At 43.1% G+C, this 25,300-nt stretch overlaps 1 protein-coding gene across 1 annotated transcript in view; it reads right to left on the bottom strand.

Moving 5' to 3' along the window:
• Positions 1 to 25,300, bottom strand: part of COL7A1 (collagen type VII alpha 1 chain) — a 291,474-nt gene that overhangs the window by 41,303 nt on the left and 224,871 nt on the right. The window contains exons 13-16 of the mRNA XM_085624371.1: positions 15,924 to 16,040; positions 13,484 to 13,633; positions 10,304 to 10,417; positions 517 to 663 (exon numbers count right to left, since the gene is read on the bottom strand). Coding sequence (XP_085480497.1) covers positions 517 to 663; positions 10,304 to 10,417; positions 13,484 to 13,633; positions 15,924 to 16,040 — 528 coding nt within the window. The remainder of the gene's footprint in view (positions 1 to 516; positions 664 to 10,303; positions 10,418 to 13,483; positions 13,634 to 15,923; positions 16,041 to 25,300) is intronic.

Below are 25,300 nucleotides of genomic sequence, written 5' to 3'. Positions count from 1 at the left end.
GACAGACTTAAGACAAAATCCTAACTTAAGTCTGTCTTAAGTCTATCTTAAATCTGTCTTAAGTGTGTCTTAAATTTGTCTTAAGTCTGTCTTAAGACAAACTTAAGACAAAATCCTAACTTCTGTGAATACCAAAAGTAGTACGTTTAGGAATTTGTCTTAAGTTAGTTCTGTGAATCGGGCCCTCAGTCATTAACACGCTGAATGCTAGAGCGTCTAACTCTGCAAATGACTACCCGATGTAGCTTTTCACTGACTCAATCACATTTTAGCTAATTCACTCAATGAATGGATGATTAGCTAACTCATTCACTGGAGGATGATTACCTGACTCACTAACTGACTCACTAGATAGCAGACCGACTGAATCCAAACCAATAGCTCATCCATACAGTCATTATGAAAAACAAAATGCCCTTAATCTAAGAGGTCCAGTTTCTCCTTCCTCAGTGAAATTCAGTAGCTGACATTTAGAAGGTTTTTATTACAATTTGATAGTGACCATGCAATACCTACCTATGCGCACTGTAATTGGGACGGCAATGCCTTCACTCCGTCCAGCCAGAGCAGAGATACGCAGGGTGTATTTTATGTCCTCACTCAGGTCATCAATTTCAATTGTGTTTTGTGTTCCTGGGATCAGTCTTGTCCTCTCGTAGGTACCTGCAAGAAACAGTCAAAGTAAGACCAAGCCGTAGATCTGTGAACAACAGATAGGATGGGATATAATTTAATTAAAGTGCATTCATCCATTTGACATTTCTGTCACATTGTTGTTCATTTGTAAGTATGGTTTATGAAACCTTAACTGAAAAATGCCACACTGATGTTAGTAGAAATCATGCCAAAGGCAGTGCACCTTCTGAAAATGAATTCCCGTATATTATTACCATTATGTTATTTTAACAATTTAAGGATTGTATTAATCCTTTTAATATTAAGATTCAATTTCAGACTCTTAAACAGTTTGATCTTGCTGGTGTTTTTTATGAAATAAGCTATACTTTTGCAATATCTGTTCTATGACAATTAATCTAAGTAATTAGATTCAAACTTTTAGTTTGAAGTTCTTTTAGTTTTAAACACTTAGGGCCAGATTATGGGTTGATGGTATGGGAGCGGACCGCTCCCGCACCACTAAACCCAAAACAAAACAAATGTGCCCACCGCCCGCCAAATCACGAGTTTCTTCGTGTCGGGTTGCCTTTTTTTGGCAGTCCCATAGCAGTGCCCCTTAAAATGGGCTCCGCAATGGGAACGCCCAAAAAAGTTCACCATCCTTCATATTTCTGATCCCCTTCCCCTCCCAAGCATTTGGCAGTGATGAGTTAGGCAACCTTTTTTCTATCAATCTAAGGGACTAAAGGGTTATTACAACAAACGGTTCTACACTTAGCAACACACCCTGTAATTATGATGGCCATTTTCTTGGCATAATAACTGCATTAGCCATATTCTTTGTACCAGTTAACATGATTAGTGCAGTTACAAATACAGTGAAATGAAATGAAACGAAAAGAGGAATTTAATAAAGCGCACTGCGGCCAGAGCGGCTTCCTGGCGCTGGGGGCTCAAACATGCTCACAGAAAAAACCCAAAAGGACTAGCCGGGAAAAGCCTGGGAAAAAAGAAAAGTTTTGAGGGCCTTGCGGAAGTGACGGTAGATGGGGATGGAGCGGATAGCAAGAGGGAGGCTATTCCAAAGCCGAGGGGCCAGAACCGAGAAGCGAGTGCCCCCGGTACGAGTTTTACAAAAGCGGGGAATGTGAAGCAAAGACAGTGATGAGGAACGAAGAGTGCGAGCAGGGGCATGAGAGGTGATAAGGGAGTTAATGAACAGGGGGGCAGAACGATGGTGGGCCAGGAAGGCCAGGCAGGCGAGTTTGAAAGAAGATCTGAAATGTACTGGGAGCCAGTGGAGAGACCTAAGGGCAGGAGTGATGTGAGAGCATTTGGGTAAGTGAAGAATAAGTCGGGCCGCCTGATTTTGGATGGCCTGAAGACGGCGGGTTTCATAGGCCGGGATGCCAGCATACAGGCCATTCCCATAGTCAAGGCGGGAGATGATTAAAGCGATGACTATAGTTTTGAGAGCATCAACCGAAAAAAACCGAGAGATCTTGCGAATGATACGAAGGGAAAGGAAACATGAAGAAACAACAGAACTAATTTGTGAGTGCATAGACAGGTCTTGGCTGATCTTGATGCCCAAAGTCCGGACAAAAGAGACGGGTACCGGGGGAGGACCAAAAGAAAGAGGCCAATGAACAGGGGACCAGGGGTTGGAAGGACCACCGGTGAGGACAAGCTCCGTTTTATCCGGATTGAGCTTCAAATGATTGGAGCTCATCCACTGCGAAATAAAAACTAGAGTAGAGCAAAATTTGGGAAGGGAAAGAGAAGGGGATGAAAGATCGAAAACAAGCTGGAGGTCATCAGCGTAGTTATACACAGAAACCCCCAGCTCGAGAAGAGAAGAGACAAGAGGGCGTATATAAAGATTAAAAAGAAGAGGGGAAAGAGAAGAGCCCTGCGGCACCCCACAGGTGACTGAACGGGGGGAGCGGAAAATCCGGAAAGATGAACCGCTTGCGTCCTGCCTAAAAGGAAGGACGCGATCCAAGAAAGGGCAGCGCCCTGAATGCCCACTGCGCTGACGCGGTCGAGAAGAATGGCATGATCGACCGTGTCAAACGCAGCGGACAGGTCGAGGAGAACCAGGGCCTAGGGGAGACTGCTATCAGCTTTCCCCTTAAGTTCATCCATGACTGCCAGCACCACGCCCTCTGTAGAGTGGCCAGGGCGGAAACCCGCCTGGTGGGAGGCCAAAAGACGATTCTCCTCGAGATAGGTGGATAAGCAAGTGGTGACGTAGCTTTCAAGGATCTTCCCAAGATAGGGAAGCAGAGAAATGGGCCTGAAATTAGATAACAAAGAGGGGTCAAGACTAGGTTTTTTAAGAATAGGAAGAACGATAGCAGATTTGAATGAGGAGGGGACAGTAGCCAAAGTAAGAGAAGCATTAAGAAGAGCAAGAGGGGGAGCAGGGCAGCTAGAAAAGAGAGTTCTAAGGATGCGAGCAGGAGCACAGTCCGCAGGAGAACCGGACTTAACTTTGGCAAGCAGATCCAAAAAAAGCAGAGAGGAAATGGGTTGAAAGTAATTAAAAGAAGAGGGTGAAGAAGAAAAGGCAGAGAGTTCAGGTTGGGGCACGGGAGGGATGTTGGCCTTAATAGTAAGGATCTTATCAATAAAGTAATCATTGAGTGAGGAACATAAAGATTGGGAAGGAACCAAAGATGTGCAAGTGCGGTCAGAAGTGGCAAGACTATGAACTAAAGAAAAAATTTCACGCGATTTGTTGGCAGAGAAGGTAACTCTCTCAGTGAAGTATTTGGTCTTGGCCGCTAAAATAGCACTTTTGTACTCGTTCAAGAGGGTTTTGTATTTGAGCCGGAGAGTGGGACAGTAGTTCCGTCTCCACTGACGTTCAGAGCGCCTGAGACCCAGTTTAAGAGTTTTTAGTTCACAAGTAAACCATTTGTGGGCATCATAAGGTCGAACACGCTTAACCCTCTTGAGGGGGGCGGCCTGATCACAAGAGGAGGAGAGCCAAACAGTAATGGCTTCGGCCTGATCTTCCAAGGGCAAGTTAGTGAGGTCAGGAGCGGATAGGGCCAGAGAAGATGAGAGAGAATTAAGATCAATCTGGTTCCAGCTGCGTGCCAAGATGGTTTTAGAAGGAGGAGCTTTCTCGGCAGAGCCCAGATGGATGGAGAAAGAGATCATAGAGTGATCCGACCAGACACAGGGAAGAATAGAAATGGATGAAATGTTGCAACGTGAAGACCAGATTTATAATAATAATGCTACCTTCATTTTAAGAACTGAAAAGAATCATTTAAGTTTTAAAACACATACAGCTAATATATATTTGTTGAATCAATTTTGAAGGAGGTGCACTTCCAATGGCATGTTTTGTAAATATTGTGGAGATGGTTTTATACACCATATTTCTATATAAAAAGTAATGTCAGATAGCTACTTAGTAAATTTACTAGTGAATTGTTCTACCGTATTTTACCTCTGTGATTGTGATTTCGGGGAATATCCATCATCACAAAAAATAGCAATGATGCAGCCTACCAGAACAGAAACTATAATGGTAGATACAAGTGCCCACTTTTGTAATGTGGGGGCATTTTTCTTGCTGAGAGCAAACATAGTGGTACCAACATAGGACACAACTTTATGGCTCATTTTTTTGAATCGTTTCCCAAGAGCTGATGGAATTGACAGAGCGCCATGTTATTCTGAAATGTGTAGGGGTGCATCATAATCACTGTTAGTCCGCACCCATTTATTTAGCGGGATTGTATTAACGTGTGACTTAGAAATGTAATACTAAAATCAGCATATAATAGTGCAAATAGAAATGTAATCATGCCATTTATGAAGCTCAATGTAGTGGTTAATCGAAAATGTATTTTAGAAACGCATAATGACTGGTTCCCGTATAATGTGATGCCTTAGGTTTAAACGTGCACCATATTAAAGTCTGCACGTGTAGTTTTGATTACTCTTATATGAAGTGTAATGACATCAATCCTTATAGAGTGATTTTAGAAATGTGTGTTAAAATGTGCAAAGGCCTAACCGCATATATGTTTAAGAGAAAGGCCTGTTTGTTTCTTATGTTAGCTAAACATTGTAGGCCGAAAATGGTTTCCCTTGGTAAGGCTTTGGGTTTTAGAGATGTTAGAAAGTCTCAGAGAAGTGGAAAGTTTTCGTTCCCATGTTTCTGTTGCAGGTGCAAGGACACCTAGCTCGTTAGTAAAACTAACCCTTTGTTTCAGGAGTTAGGATGGCATGAGAAGCCAACATGGGAGTATACTGGAATGTAGGGATGAAACTTTCGGCGGAGAAGGTGCCTGGGACCCAAGGCCAAGCAAACCGTCAGTGGATGGGATACAAGTTTCAGTGGAAAAGTACTGGAAGAAGACCTGTTTGGAGAGGTGTGACGGAGGGCGTGCTCTACGTTTTGAGATTTTGAATTAGGGACAGTGCCCCATGGGTTGAGCAGTTGAGGTTTAGATGGGAAGCTGGAAGGAGCATCTTAGAACGAGCTCTGAGCAAAGTGAGTGCACTTCTAAGGAAGTCTTCACTTATGTCACCTTAGAGATAGAGTAGGGATAGACTAACTGATTTTCTTTTAGGTTAATGACTTCTAATATAGAGATTGGAGCGACTATTGCCTGTCTAATGCTTCTGGAGCTGACTATTCTCCTTATGTATTAGTGCCCATTTATTTCCTTAACCTCGTGCTGAGGTGCTTGTACGTGCAATTATTTTTGGCTTTGTAATAAATCCCTAAAATTTGAGATTTGGAGTCAGTGGTCCTTTAGAGTTCAAATTCGATTAATTTGGTTATGTGCTAAAAATTGGATTTCCTCCCCTCTACACCATTTAGCAGATAAAAAGATCCTGGCGACCTGAGAGGATTCTTGGTGATGGTAGGACAGATAAGAATCCGACTTTATCAGAAGTATTACAGTGGGGCGCCGTATGCATGAGGAGACACCATATTTTTTCTGCCAATTTGCAGCTGTTTTTCTTAAAATAACAAATTATAATCATTCTTTTTGTCATCATTTGTGCTTTCACAAACCTTTGATTTACCAGAAATGTTAGAAGATAACTTTTTTACATGGTAAACCTCATTTCGTTTTGGACTGATGCTGCTGGTTTCTGAACTATGTGGGCTGGGATACTGCCGTCCTGTCCCTAGTGTATGCACTCTGACCCCTAAAACCTAAACCACAGTAAAATTGGCTAATCCTCAAATGACACATTTAATCTGTAAAGCCCTAGTGTGTGGTGCAGAAAATACACTAACAGCATTGAAGTTAAACGTCAATGTGGACAGCAGAACTTATTGTGCCATCCACTTGGCTGGCATCTAAAACATGGCTCAGAGCCATATATAAGGACATTTTATAATCGTTATATTTTTCAGCAGCTTGCTGAGACAACATGTGTAGGGAGGGGCGGGGACGGGCCATGGGAAGGAGGAGGAACAAGTGGTGTGTGCACTTTTAAGTGTGCATGTCTGTTTGGCCGGCCGTCTTAGGCTGGCCACACAGACATGTGCAGATAGGTTTCTCCCACCCAGCTGTATTCCACAGATGGGTTGGAGAAACAGCACAGACTCCCTGTGCCTGAACGATCATTAAACCAACCCGCTCTGACCAATCCCCATGCTGCTCTCATGCTATTACAAATAGCATGAGAGCAGTGTTGGGATTGCACAGGGATTCTCTGATGCTGCTCCAGTGTCTGCTGGGACCAGGAAGCAGCAGAACACCGAGGCGCGAGGTGGCCAGCAGCTTCAGATAAGTGATTTTTTATAACTACCCCTCCCCATGCATCCCCTCCCATGGCTTTGAGGCAGCGGGTGAATAGCGGTGGCGCACCAAATGTCATAATCCGCCCCTTAGTACTGTGCTTAAGATCCTGGAGTGTTAGAAGTGACTAAGAGCAGCTACTCCGAAAAGTTGGAAAAGTGGGGACTTTAAATTTTTTACCCTTGCAAGTCCAGAACTATCTCCACAAGGCTATCTGCCCAAGGCGTGGCCTTGGAGATCAAGATAATCAGGTTGATATCACTCAGAGCATAAAGTTAGGAATCCTAATAGTACTACTACTAAATGTCGTTTGTGGATACCGAAAGTTGTAAAGTTAGGATTTTGTCTCAGTTTAGGAGTAGTAAAGTTAGGAATCCTAACTTGACTACTCCTAAATGCCTTTTGTGTATACCGAAAGTCGTAGAGTTAGGATTTTGTCTCAGATTTCTTTTGTTAATTGGGCCCTATATAAACAAAAACTAAGTAAAATCAAATTAACTAATGTAGCTATGGTTTGTAGTGGATCATCATTGCCCTCTGACCTAAAACACATTAACCATGAAGGAAAATTGAGGCATAACCTGGAAATGCCCAAGAGGCTTGACCAGATGGCAATATTACTTCATAAATAAGCACAAATAAATCTATATGTCTGATTGCTTATTTATTTAAGAAGAAGCACATATGCATATGGATGATATTATACAAATGCATATAAACTCACTCTGACAGCAAGCAAAAAGAAAAGTGGAATTCGACTCACTTTCCATCTGGTTCCCTACGAAATTCACCAGTGAAAGAATGAAAACCAACAGACAATCCATCACTGTCTTACAATCCACAACAAGCAATGCTAAAATGCCATTAGAGAAGACTGTTGACAACGCTAAGATACACCTCATCTCACCATTGAATCATTCAGCAAATCCCTAACCTTGATGAACAAAATGTAACTGAGTAAGCCATGTGACCAAAATTACCAAACATTTTTACAGGAGCCCCATCTACCTACGAAATGCAAAGCTAGCATCCTGGTTAGACAGCGAGGGGCAAAAGGGTGACGGCCATTGAAAGTTAAGGGTTTCAATGACCACCAAACACTAGAACCGGAGTCACTATTTATTGGGCCAAACATCAGTTGAAATTTCCGTGGGTGAATTGTTGCACTGGTAAAGTATCTCCTGCAAAGTGTTGCCACAATGAGGTTTGAGTAATTAAAGGACCCAATGCATGCCAGGAGGGGGAGGATTTGGGGGGAAGAGGAATGAGGGTGAAAGGCAGTACAGAATGAAGTTAGAATAACTCCAAAGAGGACCCCATGTGCTGGAGTCCAAGGCTAGGTTGTTTGCCCTTGTTGAATATTGTATGAAGTGTCTAAATAGGTGGGAGGAGGTGGGCCGGCTGTCGCATTAGATACCACATGATGAGGCGTGAGTAACATGATGTCGGTTTAGCGGTGTTGTCATTCAGCCAATTTCCCCCTATCTACAGCCTCCATGATGCAGTGACAAATCTTTTATAGAAGGCACTGACATGAAGAAGAATATATACATTGTGAGTGTAAGATGGGAACCTAGGGGCTTTAAAAGAAAAGTAAGAAAAAGTGGCAGGATAGAGGGAAACCCTCTGAAACACTGCAAGGCATAGAGAAGAGGGATGGCCTGAAGGACCCCAGGCTCTGCTGGTTCAACCTGTCCTTCAAGACCTGCTCTATCTCAGAACTGCTTCAGAGACAAAGACAACTAGAGCACAGAGTTCCAGACGGAGAGCATGGGCCACAGGGCTGCATGCCATCGACAGGTACAGAATGACCTCAGAGGAGAGACCTCCAGGGTAGCATATTAGTGCCATCTAAATCCCATGTCGGGGGAGATTGCACCACAGATGCCCCAAAGGTCACTCCCACTCTATGAACGTCTGCCACTGGTTCACCACCATCAAGTCAGGAATCTATGTACTCAGAGTAGTGGACTCCATGGTGGGTTCATTCAAGAGGAAGGTCACTGTGGTGCTTTTCAAGTCAGGTGAACCAGATTCCAGGCTGAGTGTGTGAATGACTGAACATGATCAATCAGTCCAGGACCTCACAGAACTCTTCTGTAGGTAGTGCTGTCAAGCAGACTGTGAAGAGGCAGGAGTATTTTGGGATCTGCAGCACACTTGTGAAGTTCTCAACTGTTACTGAGTTGTGTACTCAACTAGAAGGTAACTGACAGAGGTGGTCCAGGGGATTCACTTCTTTGTCAGTAACACGTTCTGAATGTCAAATCTTGGTCACATAGAAGATAGTGAATGTTTCAGCATGCCCTTGTAATAGAAAGGATTCCTCTTATGGTGTACTGGGGGCTGACGTAAACACATTTAGCTCCTAAAGAACATGTGCTTTACTACTGGCTGAGATAATCTAGTTTGACAAGTAGCTCCTGGACTGAGGTGTCCCCTGATATCTGCACCCTCCAGTCCCCGCCACATAATGCATTGAAAGTATGAGGATCATTGTATCTCTGTAAACTGTTCTGTTATTGGATGCTGGAGGCTTTTTTAATGGTGCATGGACCGAGACTTGTCTATTTTGTTGTGCCAAACCAACCAACTTTACCTCTGTGATTTATCTCACAATCTGGAATATGGTAATACTGGTTTACACAAATTTTAGCTGGGACGATGATTCAGTGTCATGAAAAAATTCTGCTATCAGATGTGATGATATGTGGAGCCTGAGTTTGAACCTGCATGGAAGTTTTCAGCTTCCATGCCTAAGAGATGAGTATATAGCATAAGTGCTATTTATAAACAAGTTATTATTATTATTATTAATAGTTAATAATTGTGATAACTATACTACTGGCTTTCCTGAGGTTCTAGAATCACAGTTTTTAAAAGATTCTTCAACTTGGTAACCTATATTTTACTTCAGGGGTTCCGAAGCTTTACTGGAATTCCAGTATTATAATATTGGGTTGTCTGAACATTATCACTGGTTTGAGTGAACCTCACTGTGGGGTTTGGTGAACGTTACCACTGCTTAAGTGACCTTTACGAGAGAATTTTCTGAACATTGCTACAGTGCTCCCTGACCTTTATCCCTTTATAACCTGAACTTTGCTTTGGCTGTGCTGAATTTCACCAGCAGCTTTTCAAGAATTTAATCAATAAACAGGACTTGGGAGATAAGTTTCCCATTACTAATGCTGCCAGGATTTCCCGAACAAATAGTTTCCATCTCAGCAAGCAATTAAGGGGCATATCAGCAAGGCGAGGAGATAAAATTATCGCCGCTTTAGCGTCCGTTTTCGGACGAAAAGCGGTGATAATTTTATCGCCCTATCAGCATGAACACGCTAACACGTGAATCCATGCCTTAGCGCCTGTTTACTGAACGCCCAGCTTTGCATCTCTAATGAGATGCAAAGTGGGCGTTCCTTCCCGAAATAACTGGAGAAATGCCGCTAACCGACATTTCTCCAATTATCAAGGGAATCGCTAACAAGCATAGCGATAAGAAAAGTAGCGCTAACCACAGTTATCGCTACTTTCCTTTCCTTACGCCATGTAATCCAATGGGAGGTGGATTACATGGCTACGACCACCCTGCCCTATCAGCAAGGTATCGCTGGTCGTAGTGTGATTATCGCTGGATTTTCAGCGATAATCACATTATTTTCCAGCTAACTCTTGCATTCCTATCGCTTTGGAGATAAGCATTGCTGATAGCACGCTATCTCCACGATAGTAAGCAGTGATAGCCGGCGATAATTATCCTAGCGCTAAGTGCGCTTAGCGATAATTATCGCCGGCCCTTGCTGATATGCCTCCAAGTTTTTGGAAATGTTGCTACTTTTCAGAAAAATATTACACAATTTAGGATTATCTATAAGTCTTTTTAAAGAGATACTTACCATCTGCGCTTCGGATCACTATCTTGTACTGGTTGGCTCCAACCACTCCTGTCCAGGCGAGGCGAATTGTCTTGCCGAAAGTTTCAGTGACCCTCAGATTGGAAATAGAGCCCACTGCAAGGACAAGCAAGGGTTAATGTGTGTCAATCAATCAATCAAAGTACTTATAAAGCGCACTGCTTACCCGTGATGGTCTCAAGGCGCTGGGGGGGGGGGGGGCCGCTACTGCTCGAAGAGCCAGGGCTTGAAGAGTCTTCTGAAGGTGAGTAGGTCTTGGGTCTGTGTTTGTACAGCACAGGGGGGCATATTTACTAGAAAATGAGGCAGCGTGGTGCACCATGCCATCTTACTGCGCCGAGCAGCACCATAAGGAAAGTGCAGGGATAATTTGTATTTACAACAGTACGGCACATCCCTGTGCTTTCCTCGAGGAGAAATACAGGTATTTCCCCTCATTGTGCCACTTTAACGCATTCACTGGGGAGGCGTTACAATCTGATGCATTCCCAGGTTTACAAAACCTTGTAGATTTGGGAATGCGTTAGAATCTATGGGTGTTGTGTTGGAACACTCACAGCAACACCCATGGAACGCCCCTTTCATACAGAGTAATGCTTGAAAGGGCCATATTTACAAGGCCATGAAAAGCCATGCAGAATGATTTTGCTTGGCATTGTAAATATGGCTCAGCATTCGGCGCCACGGAGCATAAACAAAAGTGACACTTCTGTGGTGCAAAGGCCTTGTAAATATGCCCCAGTGGCTTTCAGACCTGCCTCTCATCTGGGTCCCACAGAGAGTTGCGATGCCAGTGAAGGACCAATTATTGAATGAACATACAGTAGAACAGGAACAAGGGAGAAGGGACTTAGTGAGGAGGACAAATTGTGTGTTCATGGCACTTAAAGTTCAGCAAGTCCCTTGGTGTTCTAGACAGAGGCCTCTTCCATCACACAGGGTGGGTGAGGTCCCAAAAGGTAATTGCTGCTGATCAGCCACAGTTTGTTTCAGGTGGATCGAGTGGACGAAAACTGTAATTGGTCTCTAGAAGCTTTACTGCTTGTACAACTGAATATTGACATCATATTGAGATACAAGAATATCGAGGACAGAATATCGAAGGACAAAACACCGAAGGTAAGTGGACCTAGGGAAGTGTATATTTACTATTACTAACTCCACATGTATGCACCATATCTATCTATCTATCTATCTATCTATCTATCTATCTATCTATCTATCTATCTATCTATCTATCTATCTATCCATGTATATATATATATATATATATATATATATATATATATATATATATATATATATATAAGATCTAAGAGCCAATCAAAATCGCGCTCGCGCACGCCACCGTACGCGTACGGTAAGCGTACCGTAAGCGCACCGTAAGCTGGCTCAGATATATATATTGATTTAAAGGCTATTTTCTCAGAATCTACTGAACAGATTTACACCAAACCTACAAAAGGCACTTCCTTGACCTGAGGACTACCTCTCTGCCAAATTTCAAGTAATTCTGTTCAGCCGTTCGGGCTGTAGCTGTGTCTAAAGGTCCTATGGAAAAATGCATAGGAAAAACGCGTTTTGGGACCCCCCTTTTATCTCAGCCCCCGCTTGACGAATCCCCCCGAGACTTTCAGGGTAGGAGCGGAGCGTAGCGCCCCACCTATTTTGAAAAATTCGCGAGGATTCGTCAGCCGGCGCAAAAGTTATTCCAAATAGAATGTTGCGGATTTCCTATGGAAACGTGGTCCTAACTATAACTACCTACTGGCGACCGCCAGTAGGTAATATATATATATATATATATATATATATATATATATATATATAAATATGCCACTTAAGTACATATATGTAGAGTTGGGTATAGAAAATCTCAACTGTCTATATTTTTTCTTGATATTTTTTCCTTGATGTTCTCTTCCACTGATATAGTGGGTTTGATATTCAGGGTGCACACCACTTTGCTGGAGTAACTAAGGAACAATAAAAGGAATATTAAATAAGAAATAATGAGGCAGATATTTTTGCTCCTCAGTAATTTTCTTTGATTCTGGATTTTACCTTATTAATATCCCAAAAAAGGACGCTCTTAGAGGTGAAGCCTCGCAACCCACAGCCAGGCAGCCTAGGTGATGAGGAATACTGAGAGCTCTGAGCAGCCATGGTTAGACTTCTATGGTGCATTGACTTTGACTGAGTAATGTTATCCGGTTGTGAGGCAAAAAGTAGCAGTCCTACAGAACAAGTGACTGTTTTAAGAGTTGCTTCTTACCACTTTTTGCGACTTTTTGTGGGTAGAAAGACTGACACTAGGAACCAATGGTAAATAGCCACCCTGTGTGACTTTATCGTTGACCTCTGTGGCCAGTGCTTGACTCAATAATATTTACTAGATTTAGCCCATATCCAGCCTAACTAAACACTTGGTTACTTAGGCAGGTGTCCTTCCACTACCACTTCTCTGCTGTTACTGGATCTCGTGCATCAGTCGTCATCCGATGTCACCTGTACACCAGGTTCCAAATCACACTCAGTGGTACTGTCCTCTTACGCCTTCTGCTTCCCAGAGCCCTAGATAACACTCAGAAAAGGCAACCTGGTCTTGGTAATGTGTGTTGTTTATCAGAAGGGTCAGCAGTCTGACAAACTGGGTAATGAGGTATTTCTTCACACAACAATGAATATGAAAGACCAATATGGATAAAAGGTTTCATTCAGTTCAACTCACCCGACACCTTTAATGTCCCATGGAGAGGAACCACTAGCTTGGCTCAGTCTATCTGTTATCTTCCCCACTTCTGCCAGCCATTTTGTGGCACAGCCTATAGTGAAACCTTCTACCTTCGGTATAGCCAGTTTACATCTAAACAAATATAAGGAAGGCCTACATCTCAGAGTCCCTTCAGCTCTGTCTTGTCTTCATAGTTGGGACAATTAGTGGTCATTCACAGTCTGCAGTGCCAGATTATTTGAAAATATCAAAATCATACTGGGCGATTGACACATTTTCCGATCTACTATAGTTCATAAAGTGCCCAGAATGACTCCAGATATCTGCAAAGGTCCATCGCCCTGTTGGCCGCTGGCTGCATCCCTCAGCAGCCCAAATCCAGTTCTTCCATCCCTAATGTTATTGGCCTTCAATGTGGTACAACTTACCAGTGGGGGAGGTTGTTGCGGGGGTTGCTACCTCGCGCCCATCATACAATGTGTAGAGAGTGATCCGATACTCTGTACCCGGTCTAAGGCCAGTGATTTCGTATGTGTCGGTATCAGTGGACATCTGCACAGTTTGGGGTGTCTTTGACCCTGCGAAGGAGAAATGATAATAATGAAACAGAGTTCCCACACCATCCTGATTCATATAACATCCTTTGCTTAGTCTCTACACAATGTTAGTTTGGACCTGATTTTTAACATCTCTGCGATCATTCTCTTTGTTTAATCACACCATTTACTTTCCTGTTTTTTACGCTTTATTCCGTGTGCTGTCTAAGGACAAGAATTTCTCTTCCTGCCTTACCTTATCAGCTCTACTCATCTTCAACTTTTGGTTTCCATCCTATTGCTATCCAATCAATGATGGGCAAAAATAAAGAAAGGACCGTGAAAGCTGAAGGGTCACAGAGGAAACAAGGAGAAATCTTTTGAGTGGAAATGAGACCAGTGTGCATCTTGGCACAACACCAATGCCTTAAGAGTATTACAATTACACGCAAAAAGAGAAGACCTTGTGACTGGAAATAGTTTTTAAGTCAACGGCTAGACTATGGGATGTCTTTTAGTCCCGACATAACTTTTTTATTGACCTTTGTGAAGCAAGTACTTCCTATGAAAGAGCCTCCCATTTCAGAACTGGAGACCACCAAGTTCTTTCTGCTTGGAGTTTCTGTTTAAGAGGAGGAACTTACAGATATCCTGTGGGATGAGAGGTCAGTGCATACTGCACTAAATAAGCCCCCTCCTCTACGAGAATGAATTGCAACGGAAGGTTGATATGCTCCATACCTGTTCTGACTCATAACCTTAGAGAATACCAAGATGTCCCACCTCCAAAAGAGGAAGTTGAGGCTAAAATAATGCACCGTCCTCCTGTTCAAAGAGCAGAGCTTTGTAATGACAAACACTTTATCCTGCTTAGCTTTCAACTCTAGTAAAACTGAACTGTTACCAGTGGGTTTGAGGGCCGTAGGGGATAAACGATCACCGATAACACCATGATTGTAGGGACTTCTGAAGTAAAATCAAGAAAAAGAGTGGAGTTTCTAAAGGTGGTTTTAGATAGTCAACTCATAACGGAAGACAATGCCAATACTATTGCCTACCATATTCATGTTTATGGCAACACTTATCAGAAAGCAACAGAGCCATCTTGGAGCTAGACAGGACTATTAATGCCCCCTTTTCAACTGAGTACCCCAGAAGTTCATGAGAAGGCTTCAAATAAATCCAAAATGCCACTATAAGGGCTGTTCCTGGTGCTCAACATTGGGACTATATCGGGCAAACATTGTAAATTACTCTGGATTCTAATTGCGCAGTAGGTGAAAGTCCTGCCTGATTTTCCTCTCTTTAAAAAAACTTCAGAAAACCTGGCTGTTCAATCTCTAGCCTCGATATTGCACTGCGAACTGTCTTCCGCTGCTAGGGCACCAAGAGATCCCCTCAGGTGTGATTTGTACGCCTAATAAATAAATAAATAACCAGTCTTGGTCGTGAGTAAGAAAAGCACACGTCAAATAGGCCCGCGTCAATGGCATTTCAGTTTTGAAACTTCATGTACTGTCTAGGTGGCTAAGGTCCTGTGATTAGGCTGTGTTGGTCTCTAATAATTTCAAGAAACCTATATTGAGTGGTAGGCAGATGCAGGTAGCTGGGGCAAGGTGGTGTATTGATGTTCCCCTGGAATTAAGAAATGGCTTGAGTCCAGAGCGATTTAGAGAAAGTCAACTTTTTGTTCTGGTCCTACCAAGGCCCAGGCTTTGTGATGGTGCCTGGATAGCTTTGGAGTTCAGATGCCTTACACATTGATTTTACTGCAAAAATAAAACTGGGGCAAAGTAACAAGATGAGCCCAGCTCCACTCTGGAACTTCTCATCAGAAGCAGTGAGAATGTCAAGAAAATGAATGCGTTATTGACAGTTTATTTGTGAAAAAATGTATTTTTGGCCTAATTAATGAAGGTAACACTTCTGATCCCCCTCTGATTGAAGTACAAACTATATTATTTTATATGTCTTGGGTTGCTAAACTATTCACAGAATTCTATACAGGTCTGTTGGTTTGAGGCGTATCATTTAATCTAATTTACTGAACGAGTACCACTCTGAAATGACACATACATCTTCCATGATAGGTCGATAAATGCAATGTTTGTAAAGCGCAATGGACTGCACTATCCCCCCAAAGGTCACATTTGAGCAGTACAGACCACATGAGAGTCTAGCCCACACTCAAGACCCCTTAAGCCCCACATCAAGAGATGTCTCTTCAGATTCAAGGCTTCCTTGACCAAGAAACCAGTGCGTCTTCTATTGACACAGAAGGTATCTAGAGTGTGTTAAAAGAGCAGGGACACAAGGGCTTGATTCCACTTACCTGTGGCCCTCCTCCACTCCAGCCTGTAGCCTCTGGCCTCAGGAATGATGTTCCAGTTCACTCGGATTGTTGTGGGACCCACGATGTATGTGCGGAGGGTCTGCACTATTCCTGATTCTGAGAAGAAAGCATAGTTACAAACATGTCCAGTCTGCTCCACTAGGCTGCGGCCCATTGGAAAGGTACTCACGAGTGACATGTCACCATATAGTACTAATGCAACTAGACTTTACATCAGTCAGTCAGTCAGAATATCTTTATTCGACTTATTACAAGTCATACAAAGAACGAAAAAAAATTACTTTGCAATGCAATGCCTACTATACATCTATTTACATTTCCCACACACAAAAAAACCTAATAAACAAACAGAAAAATTTTTTTTAGACATGGATAAAATATTTCTATACAAATCTATCACGTAAACATGCTCTAACAACAAGAGAAGTTTTAAAGTAAGCTATGGCTAACAGGTTTCGCCCGCATTGCGGCTACCAGAAAGTTTGCCATACAAAAAGTAACATGTATGTTAGGTAGTAGTTGTAGAAAGAGCAGGGCTGGTCTTACTTGGACAAAACCAGCTTTTTTCAAAATAGGCAACAAATATTTCTTTCTCTGCTCATGGTATATACTACAAAACATAACAAAGTGCAGAGTATCCTGCACCGAAAAATTGTCGCAGCAGCACGGTGGGGCCTGCTCAGGCTTCTGCCAGGTCTTAAATGAACCTAGATAAAAATGTATCAAATTAAATCGGAACTTTGATAATAAAAACCTGTGATATGGGAATGTGACAAAGTTCAAGTAGGGGGCGAGTGAGGGTGTACAAACCAGGAGGTTATGTGCCCTTACTGCGGGTTTCAACACTTCGAGATCCTCCCTCCGTGCTTCCTGCCTATCCCTAAATAACTCTTTGATGGTTACTATGTCCTGTCTCCTAATATTTTCCGGAGATGAAAAAAGATCTGGGCGACCCAGATCTGCAAGGGTTTTAGCTACATATGCCAACCAAGGGATACTGGTGTATTTATCCAAGGATAAGACATCGTGCAAAATCTTGTGGTTCAGAGGTAGGTCATCATTTGTCCACAATTTCAGCCTCAAGGTTAGCGGAGCAAGGCTCAGGGTATCAGACAGATAGGGCAGACCCACCTCCTTATGGATGGAATACGTTGGGGTGGATTGCGGGACTGAGAGCAAGGATCTAATGAATCTATTTTCTGCTCTCTGAATTGGATCCAGGTTTACGTAACCCCACAGTTGGGAACCATAGGCCGCTATGGCCACTGGTTTGCTCTTGTAGATTTTCAGAAGGGCTTGCATGGGCCTAGCCCCTAGCTTCCCAGCAAAGCCCAAAACCGCTGAGGAGGATCTTATTACCGCCAATCTTTTTGCTCTTATCTGAGGGCCCCAAGTTCCTTTCTGGTCAAATATTACCCCCAAATATGGAAATGTGGACACGTTGGTGACAGGGACTCCCCTGCAAAAAAATGTTTTGTGTCTTTTTTTGTTGCATTCACGCCCCATGACCATCGTGTGTGATTTAGAGGCATTTACCTTAAGGTCCAGCGTCTCCATGAAGCTACCAAAAGCGTCCAGGAGATGCTGTAAGCCTACCCCAGTGCGGGCTATCAGCACTGCATCGTCCGCATACAGGAGCGCTGGAATTTTGACATCTCCTGCATGCGGAACGTCGGCTGCCTGTCCCTGCAGGTGACTGCCCAGCCTGTTGATGTAGATGGTGAATAATACAGGGGCTAGAATACAGCCTTGCCGCACCCCCTTAAGGGATTTAAACAGGGGGGTACGTCTGCCATCATTTGTGACTCGGACAGCTGCAAAAAGCTCCTGGTGCAGTTTAGCCATAAACACAACCAAAGACTCATCAATGCCCATCTCCAACAATAACTGCCACAATTTCGACCTATTCACCAGATCAAAGGCAGAGGAGAGGTCCATAAATGCAAGGAACATGGAGCCCTCCTTTGCCACTGTATATTTAGAAATTAATAGATGTAAGTTTATACATTGTTCGATCGTCCCCTTTTTTTCTCTGAATCCATATTGTAGTTCAGACAACCCTCCACGGCTCTCAACGTTGTCATTAAGTCTGGCTAGAAGAACTCTGCCTAATATTTTTACCGTTGAGTCCAAAAGAGATATGGGCCTATAGGAGGCGGGATCATCTCGCTGGCCTTTATTTTTATAGATAGGGACTATGGTGGATGTGGCCCAAGAACTGGGTACATGGTTGTTGGCTGCGTTAAACACTTTCGACAATACCGCCGACCACAATTTGGGAGAGTACATGAAAAAATCAGCGGGAACACCGTCAGGGCCGGGAGCTTTATGTCTTGTTGTGGCCATCAGGGCTTTTTCTACTTCTTCGGGGTTGAAGACCAACGGGTCTGCCACTATAGCAGGTACTGAAACATCTGCAGTTCCTTTGGACCCACCCTCATATACATTTTTAAAGTGGTTTAGCCATTTGTCGTCGGTGATCACACAGTCCATAAGAGCATTATTGTCTTCAGAAAATAACGGTTGTCTAATGATCTCCCAGAATCTTTTACTGTCCTTCAGTACTGCAGCTGAGAGGAGATTTTCCCATGCTTCGCGTTGAAGGGATTCTTTGCGGTTCTTAATGGCAACCTTGTAGCGTTTCCTTATTCTAACAATATCCTCCCCAGCCCTGGGAGAGGTTTTTAACGCTGTCAACAATGCTCTGTGCGCTTTTGAACAAGCAGAATCAAACCAACGTTTTGTTCCAGAAAATCCTTTTTTTGGCTTGACTAAAAGATCCTTAGCCACCTGGCCACAAATTTCCTCAAAAGCCTCTATAATTTCTTTACCTTGCGCCCCCGATTTTTGACAGATGGCCACTTTGTCCTTTATTTTTGGAAAATTTATTTCATAGAAATTATCCGGGATCACTTTGGCCCATTTCAGTCGTCTGTCTTGGTCGCAGGGTTTCAGGGGGTGTGCTGGTTTAAGTGCTTTTGGCGGTGCTCCCATCTGGCCACCCCAGGCCACTTCAAGTAGTACAGGGTTGTGGTCACTGTAGGGTATTATGACTGTACAATAGACCATAGACCGGTTTAAAATACCTTGTGAAACAAAGATGTAGTCTATCACTGAGCCATGGTGACTGCCAATGTAGGTTGGCGCCCTAACGCCCTTATCGGGTTCATAAAGGTCATGGTTTGCTAATAATTCTTCTAACTCAAGCCCCTCTGTAGAGTGTTCAAAGTGGGGGCCCCGAGGGGCCTCCTCGCCCCCCTCAGTTACATTGTCACCTCTTCCCATACAACCCAGATTACATAGATGAATATTAAAATCTCCTAATAGGATAAACTCATAAACTAAATAGATATTCTGAGACACTTTATTTAAGATATTATCTAGGTTAGCGACATTACTCCCACTGTGTTCGCTGTTCCTAGAGTTGTAAAAATTAATATATATCGTCCTGCAATTGTTACTAGTCGTCCTTTCAACCATTAGGATGTTTACGGAATCTGTATTTATCTGCCTATAGGTGCCCTTCAGATCTAGAGAAAACATAATGGCCAAACCTCCTTTAGCTCTGCCCATGCGGCTAGGGACTGCAGGGATAGAGAAGCAGGTGAATCCATCCCACCAGAAATTAGCCGATATGTCCCACGTTTCTTGCAGGGCAATTATATGTTGCTTAGAAATAAAGCTCACACATGCTTTGTCCTGTCGTTTTGCAGATGAGCCAGCTATGTTCCAAGTTATAATTTTACAGGCGTTGGTAGGTAACCTCAGCTCTTTTTCCCCCAACAAACACCCCTCAGCTAAGCTTAAGGATCTGACCGCCTTGTTCTGAGCTACCTCAGGTGCGTTCTGTGTTGGAACGATGTTCAGGGTTGACGCTATGCAACCCTCCCCCTGGTATGATAGCCCAGGGTTGTCCAACGGGACATAACTCTCAAGTGTTTCATAAAATGTAAGCAGGCGGAGACCGTCATTGGTGTAACACTGGCTAAGGTTTATTTCGGGTCTAGTTATGGACTCACTTGCTCGGACATTGCAAGGTTTAAGTCAATCGCAGTTGTTTAGATCCGCTAAGGGAGCATACCTATTCCCCAATCCGCCCCCCCAATCAAAAGGGGTAGCTGCCTGACCTTGACCCATAGCTGCGATGTTCCACATAGGTAAAGGGGTATTTGGGCGTATCGGAAAGTAATCGTTTCTCGCCCATGGTACGAACCTATTGATTCGCCCAATGGGATCCTGGCCCATCCAACCCGGGCCCCAACCATTAACGGCAGGGTCTGGTGGCATGGGAGGCCACAAATTTGACTCATGCGCGTGGTTAGATCTTCCGTGCTCAAAGTTAAATATAGGCCCAGGGTGCTCGTTGGGGAATCTATGTCTAAAACCGCCATCCCAGTTTGGGGCGTTATTCGCTCTCCTAACTCTAGTAGGGTTAGAAAAGGTAGGGAGCTGAGCCTCACTATAGAAGAATTTTAGGGTGAGCGGGACTATAGAGCCGCTTCGCCTTTGGGGTGGGAAGATGTTATTCAAAATTTTTGGGAGGACCTCTGTGTTGGCAAAGTTTATAATCACACAGTCCCCCTTAAATTTTTTGGGATTGGACCCAATCCAAGGTACCCTCCTGGTCATAACAATATCCCTTGCTAAACTATCCATCCCTTGGGGGGCCATGGTCATGTTTGTAGTAAGCCAATGAAGAGCTTTATCCTTCAAGTCCTGTTTCGATTCTATTTTGTTTTGTGCTAAGACTGGGACATTTGCTAGTACTAGCACAACTGGGGAGGCTTCCAAAATAAATTGGGCTGATATATCCTCATGTATTGTCCCAATTATGTCCCCTGATGATGATGTCGGCGCGGCTCCGCCTGCTAGGTCCTGACTGGGAGCCGTTAATAGAGTTGAAGCTACTGCTAAGGGGCCCTCTGGCAGTGTAGGCTGTGGGACACTCTCTTTTGGTAGAGCCTCTACGGCTCCCGATGCCAATTTTGTGACAAGAGCAGATAGATTGGCCACCTCTACCACCAGATTACTTTGTGCACCCCCCGCCTTCTTAACCTCCGAAGTTAATTTATCCAGTTTACCAATCAAGGGCTTGATGATTGTCCTAATTTTTATATCAATCATATCTTGGATCCGATTAAAGAGTTCATCATCAACAATACGTCTGGATTCTGCATCGGCATCAAAGTCAATTTGTTGCCCTTCACGTCTTGGGGGTGGTGTAGCTGCCTTTCTCCTGCCTTGTTGTTTCCCCCCTCTCTTTGAGTGAGATTTTCTACAGGTTCTCACTGGCCGTGGAACGGGCTGCCCCGGTGACGGTACTTCCTCGATGGAAAATGACTGGTGATTATGCTCTGAGGTATTGCCGTTATTGGCCGACGAGTTAACCAAAACATGAGGATCTTCTGCATCGCTAGCCAAGTCTTGTGGGATATGAACTAGGCTATTCGACTGGGGAAGAACTGGCGGTGTGGTCAGTAACTCTGGAGCAGATGCCCTTGCGGGCGGGCTTTCTAACGGAAGAACTGGCGATTGGCTCAAGCCTAGCGATTGCCTCCTCTCATTGTTGATCTTATTGACTTTTTGAACCACATATGAGAGCATTGTGTTGAGGGGCTCCGTCGCAGCAGATGCGGGCTTTTTCCTTACCATAATGCCTACCTCTTACAAACGACCGAGCCAATTGACCAAGGTATGTGTCAGGATCCACAGGCAGATGGCAGAAGACCTGAGGGTAATGAGGGTTAATAGAGTTCTGTACCTTACTAATCCCAGACGGCGAACCTTAGGGGGGTGGCCTCGCCTCGCCTTCTCGTGCCTCTGAGGGCCACAGAGGGCCCGCCCTTTGCCCGGGCTTAGCCCCGGGCACTCCCGCGCGCTCCCGCGCAGCGAGGCACGTCACTTCTTGTAGGCGTTGGTTAGGAGGAACATGAGGGGCGGGGCGGTCAGGGAGAGCGGGCCAGGTGACTTGGCCTTGGGATCGCCGGGGCTCCTGGGAGAGTGAGTCCCGGTTCCCAGCGCTCGCAGCCCTGTCACTCGTGCACACACACTGCAGGTAACAACACTCGGCTTGGCGACCTTGGCGATGCGGGACCCGCGAAGCGGGTTCCGCGAGGTGTTGACTGGGTCCTCCCTTCTGCAGCAGCGAATCCTCCTTCCAGGTAACAGCACAGCAAACTGTAGAACTGTAGAACTTCATGGAGCACAGCACAGCAACAAACCGCGAAGAATTTACAGCAGATTCACCTCACATCTAACCATGCTTGACTTTGCAACTCTTAAGAAAAAACTAAAAATATTCCTGCTCATAATGGCCTACATAGAAGGCTGAATGAACACACAAAAGAAACTTCATTGAGGCAGATGTCTGGCACTGAAGGCACTATCAAGCTTTCCTCAAGTGGCACTGAATGTGCCACCTTCATACATGCAGCATATACCTGTCTAAAAGGCGCGCACCCTACATATCGAAACCAGATTTTCGAGAGAAGGCAATGTCGAGGACAAAATATTGAATAAAAAAAATGGAAAGGTAAGTAAGTATAGATTTTCTATACCTACCTACACATATTTGTACCTTGACTATATATATAAATATATATATATATATATACTCCAAGTTTTTTTTTCATTCGATTCTTTATTCACACGGTGATGGCATCTACGCGCTTCAGCTGCTACATGCAGCCTCGTTCACTATGCAGTGCGCCGTTTTAAAAATCATTATATACATTTAGTGATACATAGACATTGACAAAGGACAAACCCCATTGCACATCAAAGCAGTTCACTGTGTAAATTCAGGCGCCATTTTGGAACATGTTGTAATGCTTTACATATTCAACACTTTATATGCTAGTGCACATTGTCTTCTTTTGATTCAATTTGAGCAATATAATTCATGATTTACTCAATAAATTAAAAGCAAAAGATACATAAAAAATTGAAATTTCCCTATTTTTACATTAAGTGCTGCAGTGCATAACGTTCCTTAGCTGCTCATATTTCACTTACAATTTCTAGGTTCACAACGAACATATCCTTGTTAAAGTGCCAGTGCATGACTTCAATTCTTATTTTTTTTACATTAAATTTTTACTAAAGTGCAAGTGCTGAATTTCTGTTCTCTTTCTTTACTGCTTCGGTATATTAAAATTCATATGCTTTTCCATTTTTAACATTTCAATACAAAGTGCAAGTGCTTAGCAGCTTCCAATAGTACTCGAAAGTGCTTAGTGTTAAAGTGCTTGTGTCATTTGTCCTTCTCCTTAAATGTAATAACTCTTAAAATTAGACAAAATAGTTCCTTTAAATATGCAAACTTTAAAGCAGTGCTCAATACAGGCATGTAAAGAAATCCTCATCGATATTCAAATCATTGGGTTCTTTACTATCGAACTCAAGAATAAAATATGTTTCTAATTTCAGAAGTTCTTTTTCTCTATTCCCTCCCCACAAATTTCAAATTGAGATCATTTTTGTTAAGGTCATTGATGAACAGATCAATGTTGGCTTCAGTGCCCTGCCACAACATGAAAACATCATCAATAAACCTTAACCATATCAAAACATTCTCTGTCCAATGTTCCAGTTTAGGGCCACCGAGCACCTGCTCCTCCCACCAGCCAAGATTTAGATTAGCATAACTGGGGGCGAAGCAGGTGCCCATAGCTGTCCCCTGTTCTTGCTGGAACATCTCATTTCCAAACATAAAAATATTTTTAGTGAGGCACCGCTCCATCATTTCCAGCAGCATTTTGTTATGGTTTAAAAATCTCATTGGTTTTGTTCTTAAAAAATATTCTGTGGCCCTTAACCCAACAACATGTCGTATACTGGTATATAATGTAGCAATATCAAGAGTTAGTAACACCATATTCTCATCCCATCGTACATCATATTTATGTTTCAAAAAGTCAGTTGAATCTCTTATATGTAAATGTCCTCACAATCTGATTTAAAAAATAGTCTTTATACTTGGAAACATTCTTGAATACACTGTTGCATGATGAAATTATAGGCCTCCCTGGTGAGTTATCAATACTTTTGTGTACTTTCGGGATTATATTAAATACTGGAATAACCGGATTATCCTGCTTCACAAACATGAACTCGTCCCCGCTTAAAAGTTCCTGTTCCTTCCAGCTATGCAGTCTTTCAAAAAATGTATCCTTTACTCTTTAATAGTCCACTCTTTCAATTTGTTTGTAGCATTCTCTGTTATTTAATTGACTTAATGCTTCATTTTTATACATATCTCGTCCCCAAAGCACAACATTACCCCCCTTGTCTGAAGGTTTCACTAGGACTCCTTGTTCTTTTTGGATTTTATTTATAACTCTCTGGATTTGTACTTCTTTGGGCTCAGTCATCCTCTTTTGATTACCCATGTTGTAATACAATCGTCTTAAATCCATTGTCACATTTTCAGAAAAAATGTCCAAGTTATCCCTCATCATTTGGGGTATGAAGCGTGACCTAGGACAAAAAGGGGTATGATCTTCACTCTCCAATTGCAGATTTATAGAGTCAGTTTCTTCATTTTCCATCGAGCGCGTGTCAATTGTATAATTTTCATTATTGTTCTCATTTTATAGAGAACACAGTTCTTTGAGAACAGGTACATCCATTATAGTTAGATTAGTTCATTTCTCTTGGGGAGTATTCATTGGTAGGGATTCCATGGTCCCTTGGAGGCGTTTGATCTTATGTAGTTTTGACAGTTTTAACTTTCGAACAAATTTGTACAAGTCCATTCTGCAGTTTGCGTAATTGAACTCATTCTTGTGACAGTTTGAGAGACCTATATATATGTATATATCAATCCAAGTTACTCCTTAAGCATTCCCAATCCGTTGAGGGGTGGCGCGAGACCGGCGGAGAACCGGTAAATCAATATGTCGAGAAAACGGGATTCCACTCGAGCTCTCAAAAACTTCTGACACAGTAAACCAGGTTCTAGTTCATATCCAAGTGGGGGTTTATTCTCTTCATAAACCCACCGTGACGCGTTTCGCCACCGTGGTGGCTTGTTCACACAGTGATTTTCAATAAAGATGCCAATACATATACTTCCGTGTCGGTAGTCAATAAACATAGTGAAAGGACACCGTTAGTACAACAGGTAGCCGTATTTTGGGCGCCATCTTGTAACATCTTAACATAATGTAAAATCATGTAAAATCATGCATAACTGTTCTTAAACACGGTTTTTACGCTATACATTCATTGATCCACAATTGTTAATCTAAACATGTGGGAACTGTCCTATGCACATTCGTATGTATGCGTTGTAAATTTCCGTGAGGTTACGCTCATAGTGGGTGCGCATCCTCGTGTATGCTGGACTATGTGAG

Source organism: Triturus cristatus, chromosome 9 (assembly GCF_964204655.1).
Source record: "Triturus cristatus chromosome 9, aTriCri1.1, whole genome shotgun sequence".
Taxonomy (NCBI): domain Eukaryota; kingdom Metazoa; phylum Chordata; class Amphibia; order Caudata; family Salamandridae; genus Triturus; species Triturus cristatus.
Note: the sequence above shows the minus strand (reverse complement) of the source record. Positions and strands in the feature narration are given on the sequence as shown.